We start from the raw sequence: 20,919 nt of genomic DNA, 5'->3' as shown, positions 1-20,919 counted from the left end.
ATGGTGATAGTTTACAGTCGGACTAGGATCTCCTCCACCTGCCCCTTATTAATGGTAGGGGACCTGGTAGAGGGAGTGTTCTGATGAGGGCTCGGACAGGTGGCACTGTGGGAGCCCCGGGCTGAGGCTTGGAGTCAAGGCCAGAGTGAGTCTGCTGCTCCCTCATTCACTCTGTATACATCCAGCTATTTGTCCCCTGGGGCTGAGGCTCCAGGCCACACCCTAGAGTGACAGGACGGCTCCTGTGCTCTGGGTGCTCAGCTCCTGGCTGCAGTCCACTCTCCTGGGCTTCCCTGCTCTGCCAGGGATCCCACTGGGTGAGGTAGGTGTCCCTGTGCACCTGCCTGGTGGCCATACTGTGCTCATCTAGCTCCGCTTTGACTCCTGTGGTAGCTGCTGGCCACAAGTGGCTGGTGAGTGTGAAAGCTGTGACCTCTACAAATAGAGACCTGTTGCTGAGTGTCAAACAGACATTGGATTTTAGGATCCAATAGGAAAAATGAATAGGGAGAAAAGAATACAAGGATCTCAATATATTTATGTCAATTACATGTAGAAGTGATAGTATCAGATATATTGAGTTAACAAAGATTAATTTCACCTGTTATTACTTTCTAATGTAGCTAATAGAAAAATTTTAATTCTTTATTTCATATTTCTTTCTGAAAAGACATTTTTCACTTGAAAGGCAGGGAGAGAGAGAGATCTTCCATCCTCTGGTTCACTCCCCATATGCCCACAAGTAGCCAGGGCTGGGCCAGCTGAAGTGAGGAGCCTGGACTTCAAGCCAGGTCTTCCATGTAGCTGACAGGGACCAGGTACGTGAGCCGTCACCCATGTTGGACTCAAAACAGGCACTCCAGTATGGGATGTGGGCATCTGAAATGACAGATTAACCACCGAGCCAAACACTTGCCCTCACATTCTGTCTCTCGAACAGCTCTGATCTAGATGTTGTTCCAGGATGATTTTGATGCCCTGTGCAAAAATTACATCCTGACGTAGAATGGCTGCTTATAGAGGTACCATCTTGCTTTCTGCCCTGAGGTGTGCATGAGCAAACCTGGAGTCCCAGGAGGAGGATGAGGGAGACCAGGCTGCGAGCTCTGTGGGAGCAGAGGCCATGTTTCTGGCCTGCTTGTGATGCCCCAGTTATCTCTGGCACGAGCTGGGCCAGTGGCTGACGGCTGAGTTGGGCTTTCTTCCCCTGGCTCCTGTTCAAGGGGAAGAGTCAGCCCCACCTGCAGACTAATGGATGGTGCTAAGCTAAGCCTTGCCGTCTTCAGCAGGGACGGATTGCAGGCAGTGCTAGAACAGGCAGAGTGGCAGTGCCAGAGCAGAGCTGGCTGAGAACTACAGAGGTCATGACCAACACTGGACAGTGAGAGTTGTGGGACAGATGGGGTGATCACAGGCCGACTCTGGCCCTGGAAGCTGGAAGCGCATTGAGAAGGCATTGCCTTTGCTAGAGATGGAGGGATTTTGATCTCAGAATCTCGGGGCGAGGTGAGGTTGTGTCAGGTGAGTGGGTCTCCCCAGCCCTCCTTGACGTAGCACACGTCCCCCTGTTTCTGGCGAGTCTGGTGAGTGTTGTCTTCTCCTTCCTCCCACTGCCTTAGGCTGGTGACGAGTTTGTGCAGAAGACCCTGAGCAGCATAACTACCACCACGGATGCAGCGTCTGTGGTGCACAGCACGGACCTGGTGGTGGAGGCCATCGTGGAGAACCTGAAGGTGAAGAACGAGCTCTTCCAAAGGCTGGACAAGTTTGCTGCCGAGTACGTGCTGCCGAGTGCTGGTGCTGCCGGGGCTCCCTCCCGGGACCTGGGAAGGAACGCCAAGTCCACCTCTCCTGCCCCTGCCCCTGCCCCACAGCGCTGTCTAGAGAACCAGTGCTGCTTCCTTTCCTCTGCACCCTCCTGCTCCCAGTTTGGGGGCTGCTCGGATCCGATCCCTGTCACTCGTGAAGGCGGAACTACCTGTGGTTAACTGGAGGGATGCTTCCGGGACAGGCCCCTGTGTTTCTCCATCCCCTGGTGCATGTCCCTTCCTGGGGCAGCAAACAGAACAACATCATTGAAGGGAGTCCCCTCTCTGTGTGCAGAGTTCCCCAGGAGGCTCCTGTTCTGAGCGTCATCTGGGTGCCATGGAAACACACTTAGAACGTTAAAGGAGCACCAGATTCTTACCAGGCTTCTTGGCAAAGGTGGGGGAGGAGAGCCAAGCCCACTGAGGTGTGGTATAGGGTGCCCAAGGCTCAAAGCTCCGTACGAGCTGTGTACACACAACGCCATAGCTCAAGATTCTTTTTTTTTTTTTTTAATATTTATTTATTTACTTAATTTGAAAGGCAGAGTTACAGAGAGGCACAGGCAGAGAGGTCTTCCATCCGCTGGTTCACTCCCTGATGGCTGCAACAGGCGGAGCCATGCCAATCTGAAGGCAAGAGCCAGGAGGCAGGAGCTTCCCCAGGGTCTTCCCACATGGGGACAGGAGCCCAAGAACTTGGACCATCTTCCACTGCTTTCCCAGGCCACAGCAGAGAGCTGGATCGGAAGGGGAGCAGCCAGGACACAAACACGCGCCCATATGGGATGCTGGCACTGTGGGTGGCAGCTTTACCCACTATACCACAGCGCCAGCCCCTAGCTCAAGATCCTTGAGCCATCCATTGTGTTTGGTTTTCAGTGACTGTGACACCTGACTGACCAACTGATGCTCTCCTGCGGCTTGCTTGGCCACACTTCACTCTTCTTGGTTGAGGAGCAATAGAGAAAAGCAGAATAAAATCATGTAACACAAGTAGTTCTTAGTGGGCGGTGGCTGAAGAGGCATTCACGGAGCAGCCCGTAGGAATGTCAGTCACAGAGCTGTGTGGCCTGATAACGAGCGGAGACCTGTCCATTCTGTGGCTGCTGCTCTGTGTGCCTGGGAGTGCCAGAGTCCACTTGGGCTAGCGAGGTTGCTCCTAAGTCAGCAGGGAGCCCTGTAGATAATAGAACCCCGGCCCCAGGAAAGGAGTTTGGTCGGGCGCTGGGGCCGCTATTGAAAGGTGGGGCCCAGTGACCGCCCTGTGGTGTCAGTGTTGAAACAGCGCTGGGAGCAGGGTGGGGGAAGTCAGGAGGCCCCGGCGCCAGCCCCACCGCCTCCATTGCTGACCTAGGGAGGCGCCTCAGTTTTCTCATGTGAGATGTGAGTTGAGGGTCAGAGGTAATTTCCAGGAGCTTCCCAGTTCAAGCTCTCCAAAGCTGATTTGCCTGTGTGTGAAATGGGGGCGGTGGTACCTACTGCATAGAGTTTAGCAAGCGGATTCCGTTTATGGCTGCTGAGTGCTGGGTTTCAGCCTGGCACTGTCACCTAAGTAAGTGAGACAGGTGACACCTGCAAGGACAGGCACAGCCCACACTAGGCTTGTCCAAGGCAGGAACTTTGCCTTGGGCCTCAGCCATCCTGCCCTGCACTGAGTTCCTTTTTAAACACCACCTGCTGGGATCTGCTGACTGCTGAGTTTTACAGCTGGGTCCTGTAATGAGAGAAGAAAATGTGTTCCCTGGAATCAGTTAGGAAGCACAGATGAAAAGCTCAACCAGTGGCCCACTCTGACGCCACTTCACTGTTTGACCACGAGTGCCTCAGTTTCCCCTTTTTGAATTTGAGTGGCCATTCAAATGTCCTGTAAAAAGGTACCACTTTAACAGTACAATGCTAACCTTTAACCTTTTTTTTTTTTAAAAGATTTATTTATTTGAAAGAGTAACAGAGAGGAAGAGATAGATCTTCCATTTGCTGATTCACACCCCAAATGGCCTCAACTGGGGGTGGAGCCAGAATCTTCATCTGGATCTCCCACATGGGTGGTAGGGGCCCAAGCACTTGGGCCATCTTCTGCTGTTTTCCCAGGTACATTAACAAGGAGTTGGATCAGATGTGGAGCAGCTGGGACTCAAACTGGTGCCCATAAGGGATGCTGGTGTCACAGGCGGCAGCTTAACCTGCTGTGCCACAACACGGGCCCCAAAATAACCCTTTCTTAAGGGAAGCTTGGAGCCCCTGCTAGCTCTGCATTGGGTCCAGTGTGCCCTGCTATCGGGTGGTTCAGAGCACTGGCCAGAGCGCTGTGTCAGCTGCACAAGGTGTTACAACAGAGATCTGGTTTACCTTATTTCCCTCATTGACAAAGAGCAAGAAACTTTGAAAACTAATATTTTAAAACCTTAACTTTTTTTTTTAAAGTAGAAGTCCCTCTGCCTGGCCTTGAAAGTGCCTAAATGGGAAGGTGTTTGAGTAAGGGATCTTTCTCTCTACCTACATAAACTAGCCTCTCGCCTCACCCCAGGCTTCTCTCCTATCCCGGGTACAGGTTTCTTCTGCCGTCTTTGTCTCCTCCCACCTGGCCTGATTTCATTCAGACTGTAGTATTGCCTCTTGGCACACAGGAACCCTGGGACTGTAGTCAGTAAGGGACCACTCACCCTTCCTTTCCCTGCCCTTCTATGTAGGGGATTACCATCAGGCAGTTTTTGTGTACTTTTATCCACAAGGTGGCGCCATAGGCAAGCATAACAATCTTGCCTATCTTGGCTTAAAGATTGGGTTATCAAGGTGCTCCACTGTACTGTAGTCTTTCTTTTTCTTTTTTTTCAAGATTTATTTGTATTTATTTTGAAAGTCAGAATCATAGAAGGATGGAGGAAGGCAGGGAGGGGAAGAGAGAGAGAGAATGAGAATTAATCTTGGATCCTCTGATTCACTCCCCAGTGTGCTGGGCCAGGTGGAAACCAGGAACCAGGAGCTTCTTCCAGGTCTCCCAAGTTGGTAGCAAGGGCCTAAACACATGGGCCATTTTCCACTGCTTTTCCCAGGCAGGGAGCTGAATCAAATGTGGAGTGGCTGGGACATGAACCAGCACCCATATGGTATACTGCCAGGTGGCAGCTTTACCTGCTTTGCCACATTGGCCCCATGTATTGTTGTCTTGAAAAGGTAAATTTTGTGTAAGTAAGTATGGATGTTTTTAATTGTCAAGTTTACCATCATATGCAGGAGATTCTTTAAGCAGAATTCCTTGAACGTGTACCATGTGTGTAGGTATATCTTATCCCTTATCTGCCTGTGTAAGCTGAAAATGTCTTAGACCATATTGGTTTCTTTCTATTTTCATCTTAATTCCCATATAAAGGAAAATTAGATATTTTTCATTGAGGATTTATGTATTTGTTTACAGCTTTGTGTTGAGTTTAGATATCTGTGGTCCATTGTACCTTTTTTTTTCTTTGTCTTTGATCACTTAGAATTTCATTTTCTGACTGAGGTTGGTTAAGTAGCTTGACCAATTAGCTGCCTCCTTTTTTCTTTGCAAACCATAAAATTCAACTAATACAACTAGACAGGAGAAACTTTGATCCTGAAAAATTAAGGAAATATTGGTGAAGATTAAGCATTCATTTGGAACAGGTAACTTCATTTAGAATTTCAAAATTTAAATAAAACTGAAGTCCCTTGCTCTCGGCCTGCTGTTTGGAGATGTGCCTTTCCCCCGTGCTCAGCGGGCTGGGACAGCAGAGTGGGCAGTTGGCAGGCGCCATGCGCACCATGTGCAGCGCCACCCCCAGGAGGAGACTCGCAGTGACGCCCCGCTGTTCTCTTCACAGACAAACGATCTTTGCCAGCAACACTTCCTCCCTGCAGATCACAAGCATAGCCAATGCCACCACCAGACAGGACCGCTTCGCTGGCCTGCATTTCTTCAACCCGGTGCCCGTGATGAAGCTTGTGGAGGTCAGTGCAGCCCGCCGCGATGTCTGCTTGCTCTGCCAGCCATCTCAGCCCCGAGTCCCCGAAGCCCCGGGTGGATTCCTAGGGCCCTAGGAGGGCCCCCCCAGGGTTACTGTTTGGGCTGCTTCTGCTTGCCTGCTTGGATACCTGCACAGGAGGGAGACGGAGTCAGGGTAGACAATTTGTACCCGAAATGTGGCGGCTTGCCCTTTAAGTGGGCTAATTACAGGGTCTCAGGCACAGCCGCTATTAAAATAGCATTTGTTCTGAGGGTGAGGGGTTATTGCCGTGCAAAGTGTGGGGGATGCTGCTGGGTGGAGCCAGGCAAACCCCAGAGACCAGCCCGGCCTCATGGGAGTGTGGATGGGGTCTGTGTGCCTCCTGCGTTCTCCCCCAGCCCCTTTTCCTGCCTCTCTCCCTGTTCTGTGCCCCTACCCCCAGCAGAAGCATTTTTTTTTAATCAGTCATAACGGTGGCCGTATTTTCCTGTCCGTCTCAAGTGCCACCTGGCCCATCCTACAGTAGGAATCTGAGTGCCCTGCTAACCTTGTTCCCTCCCATTGCCTTTGGCCTCTTTGGAGAAGTTGAGCCATGAAGGGCAGGGCCCGGGCGGTGGAAGCTGCAGCATTTCCCCTGGTGTGGAGGATGGAGTTGTCCACGTTAGAGGGCACGGGCCTGGTTGGTTCCTTAGCCACTGTGTCGCATTACCGTAAAGTCTGAGGAGGTTATATTCCAGCGTGTTCCTCTGAGAACGTCCGCCAGCATCTCTGGAAGTGTAGAATGTGGGTGGTTCCCAGCTACCGCTTAGCAAATGTTACTGTTGTCTAGAAACTCTTTCCTCGAAATGCTCTTCTGTGCCCGGTGTGTGCTCTGTAACGGGCTGTCACGCGTGCTGCTGCCCGGGAGCACCAGCGGGGGCCGCATCCCAACAGAGTGCCCCTCACCTCTCCCTGGGACTGACTGCACTCATTTAAATAGAGAAAGCAAGCGAGGGTTTTCCCCTAGACTCTGGGGACTCTAAGCCGAATCTGCAGCACCATGCTGTTTGTTGCATGAATGCGTGAACCTGCGTCACTCCTGGTCCAGTAAGCAAACCTTTACCACTGACTCTCTTAAAGCAGTGGCTTCTTCCTGGCGCTCTTTTCCAGCTCCAGGTAGTGCCAGCACTGCTGTTTCATCGTGGTCCCTGCCAGGCGGTTGCTGGGTCATCTCAGCCCACTCCTCCTCTCCAGCTCAGTGGTACCTGTTTCTTGTTCCACTCTCTCCTGCCCTTTAGTGTCCTAACACCGCCACCCCAGGCTGGAGTGGTAGCAGCCCTCTTCTCACCCTTGCAGACGCCAGCTCACCGAGCCAGAAGCCCTCCTCCATCCACAGGGTCTGTCCCGTATCCTAACCCCCACTTGCCTAAGATCACATAAAGCGCCCGGTGGAGAAGCTGAGCTTGCGTTGGCTCTGCTGGTGGAGGCTGCTCACTGCCATTTAAATTGGAAATCAGTTCAGTTGATAGTTTCCAGGGCCTTGTCGTTCACCAGATCTCGTTCCTGGCAGATTGAAGGCCGAAGCCTTCCCTGAGAGCAGACCATGCCAAGCCCTGTGCCTGCTGCCGAGCAGGTGGGCCCTCTGTGCTGTGGATTAAGCCTTGCCCATTTCAAAGGGCTGTCGGGCCCAGGGCCTCTGCGTGGGAGGTGGCGGGATGGGTGGAGCACTCCTCTAGGAGTCCCAGGGACCCGTGATACGGGCAGATCCCGCCATCTCTCTGGGGCTCCTCCTCTCTCACACGAGAAGGTGGGTTCCCTGCCGAGAACTGGAAGGGCAGTCATCATTCTCCCCTAGGCGTCCAGTCACCAGCCTGCAGTAATTAATCATAGCAGTAAAACAGTAGCAAAAACCAGCATTCGCTGAGCGCTCCGTACCTCCCAGGAGCTGTGCTCTGCTGCTCTACCCCCTGATCTGATTGCATTCCCTCCTCACCTCCTCTACGTGGATAGAGTGAGTCAGCGTCATTTCAAGTTCAAGAAACATGTCCAGGGTCACATAGCCAGAAAGTAGTGCTACTGGGAGCTGAGCCCAGGTCTGCCTCAGACAGAGCCTGTAAAACACTCTCTCCTCTCTTGCATTTTAAGCTCTGATTTGGTACATTCTGTAGGACTCTGTTGTCTGAAAATGCTGTCTCTTGCCTCATGTCCCTGTGTTGCTGCCTGCATGGACCCTTGCCATCAGTGTGTCCTTGACCTGTTCTCTGGAGGCTGTTTGCTGACTCTCTGATCAAAGTTCTCTGCTTTGCATCTCCAGGTCATTAAAACCCCAATGACCAGCCAGAAGACGTTTGAATCCCTGGTGGACTTTACCAAAGCCCTTGGAAAGCATCCTGTCTCCTGCAAGGTAGAGTGCAGGAGCTTGGGGAGGAAGTGATTTTCTTTGGAACCTGATTTCTTCCTGGTACAGTTTGTGTCATAGCATTATGTGAGAGGTGGGACAGTGTTTACTGTGGACCCCTCTGTGAGCTGGCTACGCTGTCTGTGTGTGGGTACATAGGCTGAGATCTGAGTGGAGCCCAGGGCTGCAGTTGAATAATGGCCTCTGGTCTCTGGGTCCTGGCTTTTGTCAGTTCATGAGTGGTGTATTTTCATAAATAGTTTTTATTGCTTCATCAGGTTTAACTGCTGTAGGGCCTCTGAGAGTAAGGGCTTTGCTTCTGGAGAAAACCTCACAGGTGGAAACCAAAGTAATGAGACAAGAAGAGTCCAGTGTGTCCGAAGTAGCATTCGTGGAGCTGTTTGTCAGTGGAACATCATGTTGTGTTTTTGTTTTGTGGTGTTTAGTTTTCACAAGAAGCATGCTTGCCTTCCAGCCTTTTCTCTCCTTTCTTAAAATGCCCAGTTATTCCAGGCCAGCCCACCCCAGTTGCTGAAATGGTAATGTGCATCAGTGTGGTTACCTTCAGTTTCTCTGTTTGCTGCAGTTCCCCTAGAACTAGGGATTTGGGCAGGTGTTTGGCATAGTGGTTAAGACACCTCTTGGGATACCCATATTCCATATTGAATGCCTGACTTTGAGTCCCTGTTCTATTCCTAATTCCAGCTTCCTGCTAATACCCTGGGAAGCAACAAGTGATGGCAGCTCAAGTAGTTAGTTCAGTCCCTGTCATCCCACAGGAGACCTGGTTTCAATTCCATGCTTCTAGCATTGTCCAGGTTCAGACCTGGTTGTCACAAGCCTCTGGGGAATGAACCAATAAATGGGAGGTCTCTATTTCTGTCTCTCTGCGTTTCAAATAAATAAATAAATACTTTTTATGAGTTCTGTAAACTTAGAGACTAAAAGCAGTATAGGGGCAATACTTCTACATGATTTTGCAGTTTTTCTAAAGGATAGTTGTGTCACAAAATGCTATACCATTCAGTTTTATAAATAAAGCACTTACCTTTTTAAAAACTTTTCTTATTTGAGAGGTAGAAAGATAGATAGAGGGAAGGAAATCTCCCAATATCTGATTCACTTCCCAGATGCCTGCACTGATTGACGCTGGGACCCAATCCAGGTTTCCCATGAGGGTGGCAGGGACCCAACCACTTGTGCCATCACCTGCTGCCTCCCAGGGTGTACATTAGCAAGAAGCTGGAATCCGCTGCAGAGCCGGGACTCAAACCCAGGCACTCTGGCAGGATGTGGTGTCCCAAGCAGCATCTTTACCACCAGATCAAATGCCTGCCCCAGGCATCTCCGTTTGGATATCATGATGGTTCTCATTGCGAACTTTTCCTTTCCGCAGTATTCTTAAGTTTGAACTCACATCCTGTTGGTCATGAGACATGAAATAAGCCATGTGATAATGTGCTCCTCAGTGACCAAAAACGAGCTTGGTGCCCTAGTCTGCGAGTGTAGTGTTACTGGGAGTTTCGTTTTTTAACACCCATTTTTTTGTTGTTTGGTTCTGTGGTTTTGAGTCTTCTGGTTTTGTTTTGTTTTTGTTTTTGTTTTATAAAATTTACCTGAATCACATAAATTTTCTTTTCTTTTTTCAAAGATTTATTTGAAAGGCAACATTACAGAGAGTCAGAGGTAGAAAGAGAGCGCTCTTCCACCTGCTGGACCACTCCCCACATGGCTGCAACAGCCAGAGCTGGGCTGATACAAAGCCAAGAGTGAGGAGCTTCTTCCCCATCTACCTGTGGGGTGCAGGGGCCCAAGGACTTGGTCCATTTTCCGTTGCTTTCCCAAGTGCATTGGCAGGGAGCTGGATCAGAAGTGGAGCAGCTGGGACTCAAACCAGCTCCTCCCATATGGGATGCCAGCACTGCAGGCAGTAGTTTTACCCGCTAGGCCACAGCACCGGCCCAAGAATATTTTTTCTAAGTGTAGAGTAGTGGCAGTGTTCAGTGGCTACCAGGGTGACAGTGGTGCACAGTATGTCCCAGGCCCTCAGGTTCCTCGCCACTCACTCACTCACTCACGCAGAGCCACTTGCAGGCCAGCAGGCTCCAGACAAGGTCAGTGCCCATTACCTCTTCTACCATGTTTTCTCTGTATCTTTCCTGTGTGTAGACCTGTGGAGACACACACATTCGTGCCATTGTGTCTCTGTAGCATACAGCGTACCATGCTGCACAGGTCTGTGGCCTGGGCTGTGCCATCGCCGTGCGTGTGACTGCGCCGGCCTGATGTTTGCACAGACACAGTGTTGCTTACAGGTGCATCTCACAGAACTCCTCCCCGGGCTGCGCTTGAAGGCAGCTCCTCAGTTGTGTGTTGTGCCGATGCACGAGACTGGCAGGCACGGCAGGCTGGGCCTCTGTGAGACTTCACTTGCAGGGATAGGCCACAGCCTGCGTTTGCCCAACAGTCATGTAGCTAGCTGACCCTGCCTGACATAGGATGGCGTCCGTGGACCTGGCTTGGGTCTGCACAGGGAGATTGATGGGGAGAGCATGGTATGACGGTTAAGGTTCCAATCCTGGCTCTGGTACTTACTAGCTGTGCAGCCTTGGGCAAGTTACCTAACCCTCCTGTGTCCTGGCGCCTCATTTTCACGTAGAGATAATAGCAGTGCCCGCTCCACGGGTTTGGGTGAGGAAAAATTTAAGTTGAGATTGTGAAACGTTCAGAGCAGCGCCTGGCACACAGTGAGCACACAGTGAAATGTGTTTGGTGAATAAATCAGAGAGGCTGGCAGACAAGGGGCGAAGGAGTGCAGGCCCAGTGCCTGCTGGAGGGAGCCTTCTCTTTCCCCATACTCTGAGAGCAGCGCCGCCTGCAGGATTGCCTGGGAGCCCTCGGCGAGCCTGCCGGCAGGATGAGTAGTCCCGTGATGACCAGTGAGTGGCAGTGTGTTCTGAGTTGCGGCTCTGTTTTCTTCTTGCGCTCTCTGAGCTCTCTCTGTGCAGGATACTCACTGCTCTGTGAGTTCTGACCTTACATATGGAGTGCTTCGTGTTGCCAGGTGCTCTGTCTTGAGTTCGCCAGTAAACCTTTTGACATTGAGAAGTGTGTTTTATGCTGTGTCATGAATAGCATCTTGCTGAGGCGATGAAGTGCATTGACATGTGTCTGTGCCGAGGCAGGAGGCATAGGGGCTGGCAGCGGCTCCTCCAGACGCAGAGGTGTCCCCGTCGGTCATGTGGCCGCATGGCCCCCAGGCACAGGGTGCAGGCGGGGAGGAAGCTCTGCAGGTGGTGCTGCAGCCGGGTCATCTTTACGGCAGATGCTAATGGAGTGCCTGGTGTGTGCTGCCAACAGCGGCCAAGGCCCAGGCCACGGTGAGACACCTGCCCCAGGGGGCAGTCATAGCCTTTCACCGATAGAGGAGCTGCCATTACTGCAGGACATCAGCTCAACACAAATGCCGCCAGTAAGCGACCAACTTGGCTTTCGCCACAAGCCGCTAAGAGACGAGGCCAACCCTAGCCCCACGCTGGGCCTCACGAGACAGGAGGAAGTGTTTTATGTTCGTGCTGGGAGAGAGCAGTGCCGTGCAGGGAGTTGCTCCAGGGCACAGGTCTCGGGGTGCCTGGGAAAGGCCAGCGGTCCACCAGGGATCTACTTGTTTGTGCTCCACCTGCCCCCAGCTCAGAGACCTCACACTGCATGCTGGGACCTGGGAGACACCAAGGACCCAGGGACAGCCCCAGGCAGCCTGCAGGGTCCTGCTGCTTTGAGGATTGTGCGCGGGTGTTGTTTCTTCTTCATTCCTGAAAGGGAAGTGGAAGAGAAGGAAGGGATAAGTTGCCCTGTGATGGAGAAATTAGATGCTTTAGAGCACATTTTGAAAATGTTTTACCTTGATAAATGCAGGCAGCATAATCTAGGGGGAGAAGGGGAAATTTGGTGATTTCAACAAAGATAGCAGTTTAACAAAAACTCACCCAGCCTTTCTTTTTCTCTTCCTCAAACAGGACACCCCTGGGTTTATTGTGAACCGTCTGCTGGTGCCGTACCTTATGGAAGCCATCAGGCTGTATGAGCGAGGTATCTGTGCCCACCAGGCCCCAAGCAGCAGGGCTCAGCTCCCGGTGCTGTCGGGGTCTCACGTGCGTCTGTAGGAGGGTTGGGCCCTCAGGAGAGGAAGGAGCCTCTCTTTCCTGGCTGCGTGAGGCCAGCCTCACCCTGGGCCCCAGGGGTGCCCTCTGAGGCCTCCGAGAAGGGGCTTGGCAACCCCTGCGGCAGTCCCAGTGAGGGCAGGTGCTTGGCCACCAGATTTCTGGCCTGATCGCTGCTGTGGGTTCAAGGGCCTCCTACAGAAAACAGTTGTGATGTCAGCACCCCTAGGGCAGGGGTCTTGAATGTTCCTTAAGTCTCCAACTCGTGGCTGTCCGACAGGTCATGGGAAGTCAGTGACAAGGCCGTTAGGAGGTAAGGATGGAGTTTAACAGCCCTGTGTCCATCCTGAACTGAATTTGCCGTGAGGTACTTGGTTTAACTCTAGGAGCACTTTTAAACTGTTCCCCAGTACGTGAATGACAGATTGGTTTCCCTGTTGAAATACGAGAAATGGCAACCTTGGGACACGGTCGGAGTTGGACTTAGCGGCATCGTGCTGCCTGGCTCCTGCCTGGCTGTGGAAGGATGGCGTGCCGGCTCTGCTCTGGAGGCGACGAGCCTTGATCGGACCCGATAACAAGCCCGTGTAATTGTTTCCAATTACTTCATTCACAAATGCTCGCTCCTGAGTGTCATTTTTGAAACAAAACATTTACCCCAGCTCTTCCAGAGAGATGAAAGCACATTTGCTTCCTCAAAATCTGCTTTAAATATTAAAACTTTTCTCCCTGCTCTATGGAAGCAATTGCCTCAGTTTTGCTCCAAGATCAAACCAACACTTCTGTGTTTATCTATCAGCAAATATGCCTAATTGCACCTCAAAGGCAGCATGGCGCATCTTGCCCTGCCTTGAAAGGCAGTTGTGTGTGTGCTGAGCGAGCTGCGGCACGTGGGAGCGCACCGCCCCTGTGAGAGGCGGGTCCGAGGCTGAAAGCCACTTCCCCGGCCACTGCTCCCCCTAGGCCATGGTCCTTTTCTGAACCCATCGCCGGCCACCTGCGGGGTGCACTGGATGGGTGGGGGCTGGGCCCTGGGGTGCGAGCTCTTAGCTGGCACTTGGGCCTGCCCTCCACTGCCTGTTGTTGCTGACCCTCTGCCTGTCTCCCCACAGCCTTCTCAGGGCCTGTGGGCTAAAGCAGGGCTCCCAGAGGGGCGGAGGCACATGTCCTGGTTCTGTGTCACACCCCTGGCCTCCTACTGTGTTCCTCCTGCCACCTCGCTGCTCCCTCCTCTTGTAGCCCACACTGAACTGTGGGCTCCACTTTGGCACTGGAGGCATTGGGCTGCTCCCTCTCCTGCCTGACACATCTGCTGGTCGCATCTGAGCCCTCGCTGCCCTGCCTTCTCTCCTGGTTCCCCATTATTCCAGGCGGGCAGCAGGGCGGTCCACGTCACCGCGGGCCTTCTCCAGAGTGGTCTGTGCTGTGCTCGCAGAAGGGGTGTGTCGCAGGCAGGGGCTTGCGAAGACGCCACCTGCTGTATCCATTACACACCGCAGGGTCACCTCAGCCCCGCAGCTCTGGGACTGTCCCTCCCAGCTCCTCCAGTGAGAGCTTTCTGCCACACCCTTGATACTGTCAGTGTGGCTTTGAGTGGGGGCGCTCCTAGGACGAACGTGCAGGCTCCCTCCTGGCCAGGCCCCTGGACAGCTAAACATTCTCCAGAAACCACAAGGCCCTGCCAGCCCTCTCACACACTGCCCACGGCTCCAGTGGCAGCTCCCTGCCCCTCTGCCCTCCCGCTGGGTCCTGCAGCCGCAGCGTTGGGCCTTCCTCCTTGGTAGTCGGCCGTGCCACCCTCGTTCTCCCTGACTCCTGCCCCTCCCACTGTGAATGAAGCCTGGGTGCCATCAGCCCCGTCATCTTCGGTGGGGGGTCAGAAGGTAGAGGCTGCATAGGCTGGGACACTACACCACTGTCCCCTGCAAGGCGCTGGCAGGGTGGTGTGAGCTGTGCTGCTACGTAGCAGGTCCTGGGATGTTGTGACCCTGTCCCCAGCCACTGTATGATACCCTGCCCTCAGCTCTCCCCTGCAGCCTGCTTGGTGCTGTCACCTGCCACCACCTTCCATACTCCTAGCTTTCTCTCATGCTCCCAGCAGGACGCAGTCTCTTGTCCTAACTCCACACTGGGCCCTGCCTTGGGCCACTTGCTCCCCTCTTCTCTGTGGCACGGCACACGTTTCTCCTGTTACTCTGTTCTGTTTAATGGGGCAGTGTCTGGACCCTCCTCCTTGTCATTTAGGAAACTACTGATGAGTGAGGAGCTGTGGCCTACCTTCCAAGGCTTTGCTGCTGGGAGCCTCCGTTGTTAGTGCTTAGGATGGCCGGCAGGGGGCACTGATGAGCCAGTGAAAGAAGTTGGCTGGGGCTGCTCCCAGATCCTGGTCTGCAGCTATGAAAGTCCACTGAGGAGGCTCTTTGTGGTCTTGTCTGAGGTGAGGGGCTCTGGCCTGGGAGAAGTGGAGGAGGTGTCCGATGCAGAGTCGTGTGTGTGTGTGCACTTCCCAAGGAGCAGTGTGGGATCCGCAGCAAAGTGCTTGCTCTAAGGAAGCTCTGGAATTCTTGGTTTAAAACACACCACAGTTAGCTCTCATTCAGCACACCAGTGTCTTTGTGCACATTTTCTCTCTCTTCCTCTTTGCCTCTTCTGCTCTGTACTCAGAGTTCTAAGACTTGTGCTTACTTTGTAGAATGGTGTAGATTCTGTCCTGTGATGTGCTGTATCTTTGTATTTTTTAAAAGATTTTATTTATTTGAAAGGCAGTTAACAGAGAGGGAGAGGGAGAGGGAGAGAGAGAGAGAGAGAGAGAGAGATGGAGATTAATTTTCCATCTTCTGGTTCCCTCCCCAAATGGCTGCAACAGCCTGGACCAGGCCAGGCTGAAACCAAGGGCCTAGAACTCAATCCGGGTCTCCTACATGGGTGGCAGGGGCCCAAGCACTTGGGCCATTGGAGAAGCCAGGACTTTAACCTCACCCACATGGGATACCGGTGTCACAGGCAATGGTTCAACCTGCATGCCACAATGCCAGCCCCCATTTTTTTTTAATAAAAAATAGTCCTCAAGTGCATCTGTGAATCTAGAATTATAGTCTTCCTCTAGGGTTCATTGCCTTGTCCTTGGATTTAGATGTGATTACATGGCTTCAGGTAGGTTGGAACCAGGATGTCAACCACATTCTGATGGAGAACCCTGCGCAGAACATGGGAACCAACAGATAGGGCATTTGGCTGTGATGCACGGTCGTGGGGAGCTGCAGTGCAGGGATGAGGGGATCCTGGCCTGCCGTCCGGAGGAGGGGCTTCTCTGAGGAGTGAGCATGAGCCGGGAGGGAGCAGCAGGGCTGAGCCCTGAGTGGGGAGCCTGTGAGGCCTGTGAGGCCGGCACTTCCGGCGTTCCCCTGGCTCCCACAGCGGTGTGTCAGCTCAGTGAGTTCCGTGGAGCCAACTGCACATCTGCCTCCCTCCTCCTCCTCCCTCCTCTACACATGCTCTTCTCCACCCGGAATACCCTTGCCTGTCACTCTGATCTCGGATTCCCTTCATCCTCGGGACCTGGACATGGTGCCTTCGGAGAAGTCTGCGTAAATAATGCCCGCTCACAGAGCTGTGTGAATCTTCATGGGCCCACAACCGTGTTAGGCTGAATTGTGGGGGCCACACTTCCAAGGCCTCCCACTCCCGTAAGGAGTTCTTTGAGTGCTCAGTTTGTGTTTCTCTAACAACCTAAGTCTCTGAAGCCTGCTACATAATAGATACAAATAAAAGTTGAATGAGCAAGGCCACCTCATGGGGCTGATATACGTGACCTTGTTTACTTTCTTATGGCCTAAAACTCAAATCTTGATTTCTCAGAGGCTTCTAATCCTAATTAGTGTACTACTAACAATGTAACCCATGAAAAATAAGTAATAGTTTAATCACCTGAATGAACCAAAATTGTAGATAGCCACCCTGCTATAACTGTTTTGTTTCTGATTTGGGAGAAAGGGAACGGGTGGTTCTTGGTCAAGACCACTTGTGGCCCAAGGACAGCATGCTCAGGGTAAAAGTCCAAGGGAAAAACAAGATGACGCTTGTCTTAGTGTCCTCGGCGCACTGCAGACATGCTGGCAGTCTGGCGTCTGCCCGGGGCTTGTCTCTAAATGGGGATCCCCACTGTGCATGTGAGTCCAGAATACTCATTACTTACAGCACCAAGAAAGCTTGAAAAGAAATACACAGTACATATAAAAACAGAAAGCTTGGTATTTCCTTTTTGGAGAAAACCCCCATTTTCAATAAAAGACCTTCGGAGTTGAGAAGTCCTGATCCGTTGGGGAGCAGCCCGTGTTCTAGGCTCCGGGGCCCTGTCACTCAGTCAGCGAGGGTACAGCGCTGAGCCGGCGCAGTGTCTGAGAAGTATGTTCTGTGTATGGCGTGGACTCAGAGAGAGAGTCTTAGCAAGCCGGGGACACCATGCTGCAGCTGTGTTGGGATGTGGGACTATAGAGAATCCTCGTCATTCTGGCAGCAGCCATGCGGGGAGAGCTGCGGGGAGGTGCTCAGCACTGCCTTTTTCCACTCAGGCGATGCATCCAAGGAGGACATTGACACCGCCATGAAGCTGGGAGCCGGCTACCCCATGGGCCCCTTTGAGCTCCTTGATTACGTGGGGCTGGATACTACGAAGTTCATCATAGACGGTAGGAATGGAAACTCTGTGTTGTCCTAATTCAGCTGCACTGAAGTCACCTCCTTCAGCCGTGACTTACCATGCAGATTTCAGACATTTGCAGGGGTCTCAGTGAGAGACCTCGCGCAGTCCTGCCTACCAGGGGTCTTAGTCCATCTTGTGTTCCTATAACTGAATCCCAGAGCTGGGTAGTGTGTAAAGAAAGGAGGCTTATTTGGCTGGTGATTCTGGTGGCTGAAGAGTCAAAACTGCGTGGCACTGGGTGTGGTGAGGGGTCCCCTGGCTGTGTCACAACATGGAGGAGAAGACGAAAAGAAAACAGCTGTATGCGGCAGGGGCCGGGGGGCGGGGTTGTCTGGTTACCAGACAGGTCTGCTCAATAGAGAACTAATCCATGGGCAGGAAGGCGGAGCCACTCCCCCGGACAGCATGATCCATGCCTGAGTGCAGCCCATGTCAGCCCCGCCCCCATTGTAGAGGCCCGACCGATCCACAGCACACAGGGAACCAAGCTTCCAGCTTGTAAACCTTTGGGGGACAAACCACATCCAGACCATCACAGCAGGTTAGAGATTCAAGGAGGTGATAGATTGCTGGGGAAGGAAGAGTGTGGCTGCCCACTGACTCTTTACAGGGTAAGGGTAGCTTTTGTTAAACCTCACTTTGAAACAGTGAAATAATTGCGACTTCACAGGAAGTTGCAGATCCCCACCTGCAGGTCCTGTGTACCCTGCACCCACTTCCCCCAGTGATCACGTCTTACGTAGGAGTTGATTCGTGTGACCGCCATTGCAGTGAAGATGCACGGCCGTTTTCTAAGCTGTGTTTATTTGAATTAGCAGCTCTAAAGACAGGGTAAACATTAATAAAACTGAAGTTGAACATATGTCATTGCTCCACATTTCACAACAAACACTGACATAGGAATTTTGGGGAAACGCAAAAAGTTTCTTCTAATTGAAACTTGAAATATTGAGTTTTATGACAATGCAGAATACCAGTGGTAGGAATTCAGGCTTTTCACGTGTGTTCTGAGACTTACCTGCCACTGGGGAGCGTGCCCAGAAAATTCACAGCTTTTGTTGGTGTCCTTGGACCTTTGGCTTTACTGTTGTCCAGGGAGAGGCTGGAAACACAGGGGAGCCATGAGGGCGCTGGGCTTCCGGCAGCACCCCCACAAAGGGACTGTGGGGCTGCACCAGCACAGCCCTTGCACCAGCCACAGCGGCCTGAGGGGCGCCCCCTGCCCAGGCTGTGCCACCAGACTTGCTCTGGGAATGCCGGGATCTAGGGAGCCCAATGCTCTGTCCCTCCTCCAACAGGGTGGCATGAAATGGATTCGAAGAACCCCCTGTTTCAGCCCAGCCAGTCCCTGAATCAGCTGGTAGCCGAGAAGAAGTTCGGCAAGAAGACTGGAGAAGGGTATTACAAACACAAGTGAGGCGCGGCCCGGGATTCGGGAAGGACTTGGACCCGCGAGTGCGCGCCGCGTGCCCGTGGAGTGCTGCTGGTGAGACGCACCCTCACGCGGTGCAGCCGTCAGTGTGCATTTCGATTGTGATCTTTCTGAAGCAATTATGTACGCGACTTAGGGTAATAAGAAATTCTTCCATGGAGAATAATTTTTGCCTTTTGTAATCTGTTCATTTCTCTGTGTTTTCTAAAAAGCTTTCCACCCTTGGTGCCTTGAAGCAATGTTCTTTGGGACCTTGTCATTTTCATAAAGAATTGGCCGAATTCATTTGCCCATGAAAGGGAAGTACTTCCTCCAGGAGTGACAGTGCCCAGTGCTCACCGTGGCCGCGCTGGGGGCCTCAGGCCGTCGGCAGATGCGGTGTGCCTGGGAAGGGGCCTGGGCAGCACCCAGGTCTTGCCTTCACAGAACACTTGGCCACCTGCAGCTCCAAGCCTTACGCTACCTCCTGGGCACCCGTGCGACACTCTGTCTTCACTCAGGTCATCATGGAGATACGGCTGCTGTCCTGGAGGGGACTTCTCTGGGTGCTCCGTCTACAGGAAGAGGTCGGTTTTCCTGGTCTCTCAGAGCCACAGAGCTTCATGATCGCCATCTGTCTGTCCTTCTCTCGTGAGAAATCAGTGCTGCAAACTGCCTGTAAATTGACTAATAAAATGCAATCTTTTCATCTGTAAAAAATCTGAATTGAAATAAACACGTATAACTTCACATTGTAATATGCTTAAGTGGTTGTAAAAGGAAAAGGTTGGTAGTTTGGGCGGAAGGTTTGCCAGGTCTTCTTTGGCCTATGTGTGAAAGTGGCAGAGCTGGAGAGGGAAGGGCAGGAGAAGGCATTTGCGTAAAACCTGCCTGCGGCTGTCCCCTCCCCATTTCGTACCAGGACAGCAGCAACACGGGAACAGCGAAACGCTTCTGAGGAACATCTGTTTCTTCTTTGCCGACAGAGTGAAGCAAAGCAGTGTGCCATAAGCTGCTTTTCATCATTGGCTTGAGAAAGTGTCTTCCAAGATAGAACTGCGGTTCTGGAAAGGCATCAGAAGCCCTGAGTGAGCTCCAGGGGCCTCATTAGCCTAAGTGGTGTGCCCAGGGTCACCAGAGAGTTTGTCACAGAGCTGGTTAGGACTTGGTTTGATGATAAAACTAAACAAAGTAGCACGCTGGGAAACCTCGTCTCTAAACTTGCAGACGCTGCGCTTCTCAGACTTCCCCCTGAATGGTGCCCCGGGTGTCTCCTGGATCATGGGGCTCTCTCCTTGAGAGCTTTTTTTCTTGATTTCATGTCTGATTTTTAAAAATTTAAATCTAATTATAGCCTAGTGAGGAAATAGGTACATAAATACATACATACACTTCTCGCCTACCCAGATCTGGTTTAGGAAACTTAGGTTATTATAAAACAGTGCCTAACGAACAAAAGGAAGCACCTGCGAGGCCACTGCCGTTTCATCCCTGAAGGTTAGTTACGCTGTGGTCTCAGGCCCTGCTCATTCCCAGGCTGTCTCGGGAGCCCTGATGTGAGCAGCCTGCTCTGAGTCTCCCCAGGGCCTGGGCCCTTGTTCTGTAAGTGGCACAGCTCAATTTTCTTTTTTTTTTTTTCTTTTTTTTTTTTTTGGTTAAGATTTATTTGAAAGGAAGAGTTACAGAGAGGCAGAAGCAGAGAGAAAGGTTTTCCATCTGCTGGTCTACTCCCCACATAGGCATAACAGCTGGAGCTGGGCCAATTCGAAGCCAGGAGCCAGGAACCTCTTCCAGGTCTCCTACGTGGGTGCAGGGACCCAAGCACTTGGACCATCTTCTACTGCCTTCCCAGGCCATATCAGAGAGCTGGACTGGAAGTGGAACAGCTGGGACTCGAACCGGTGCCCATGTGGGATGCCAGCACTGCAGGCGGCGACTTTAACCTGCTATGCCACGGTGCCAGTCCCAGGGCTCATTCTTGACCGCTGAATTGCTTAGGTCACTCCACGGTGTGACTGTCAGCGGGGTGCGGTGTCTGGGTTCGCATGCACTTTCAGCCTTCCAGACTCTGGTCAGAAACCTGCCATGCCCTGTGTCCAGGACCAGCAAGAGATGGTGGATAGCCTTCTCTTCTCAAACCTGGCGGACTGGGGGTGGCTCGCGGGTGAGCACAGCTGCTTGGGAAGAACTTGGTGGCGGGAAGGAAGGGTTCACCACGCCAGTTCCGCTGCTGTTTGCTGCGGGCTGTGGCTGAACATGGAGCCTTAATAGGAGCCCAGGTGCCTTCAGTCCTGCCTCCCCTGCGCTTTGGCTGCACTTGCGCAGGAGAGCCAGCCGGTGCAGGCAGTGCTGTGGCCCGCCACACCGGCACCAGCTGCCCCGAACCTGCCGCCTCATGGCATTCGGGAGCCTTGCACCACACTGGAAAGAAACTACGAGGTTTCACTTCCAGAGGATACTTGATTTTTGTTCCTCTCTCCTTCCTCTTGGTGATAC

The 20,919-nt window shown here is 52.4% G+C and overlaps 1 protein-coding gene across 1 annotated transcript in view; it reads left to right on the top strand.

The window, feature by feature from the left end:
* Positions 1-19,173, top strand: part of HADH (hydroxyacyl-CoA dehydrogenase) — a 50,939-nt gene extending 31,766 nt beyond the window's left edge. The window contains exons 3-8 of the mRNA XM_002717172.5: positions 1,620-1,777; positions 5,651-5,777; positions 8,067-8,156; positions 12,167-12,239; positions 16,882-16,998; positions 18,311-19,173. Coding sequence (XP_002717218.2) covers positions 1,620-1,777; positions 5,651-5,777; positions 8,067-8,156; positions 12,167-12,239; positions 16,882-16,998; positions 18,311-18,429 — 684 coding nt within the window. The 3' untranslated portion in view covers positions 18,430-19,173. The remainder of the gene's footprint in view (positions 1-1,619; positions 1,778-5,650; positions 5,778-8,066; positions 8,157-12,166; positions 12,240-16,881; positions 16,999-18,310) is intronic.
* Positions 19,174-20,919: the final 1,746 nt, after the last annotated feature.

Source organism: Oryctolagus cuniculus, chromosome 8 (genome assembly GCF_964237555.1).
Source record: "Oryctolagus cuniculus chromosome 8, mOryCun1.1, whole genome shotgun sequence".
Lineage (NCBI taxonomy): Eukaryota > Metazoa > Chordata > Mammalia > Lagomorpha > Leporidae > Oryctolagus > Oryctolagus cuniculus.
Note: the sequence above shows the minus strand (reverse complement) of the source record. Positions and strands in the feature narration are given on the sequence as shown.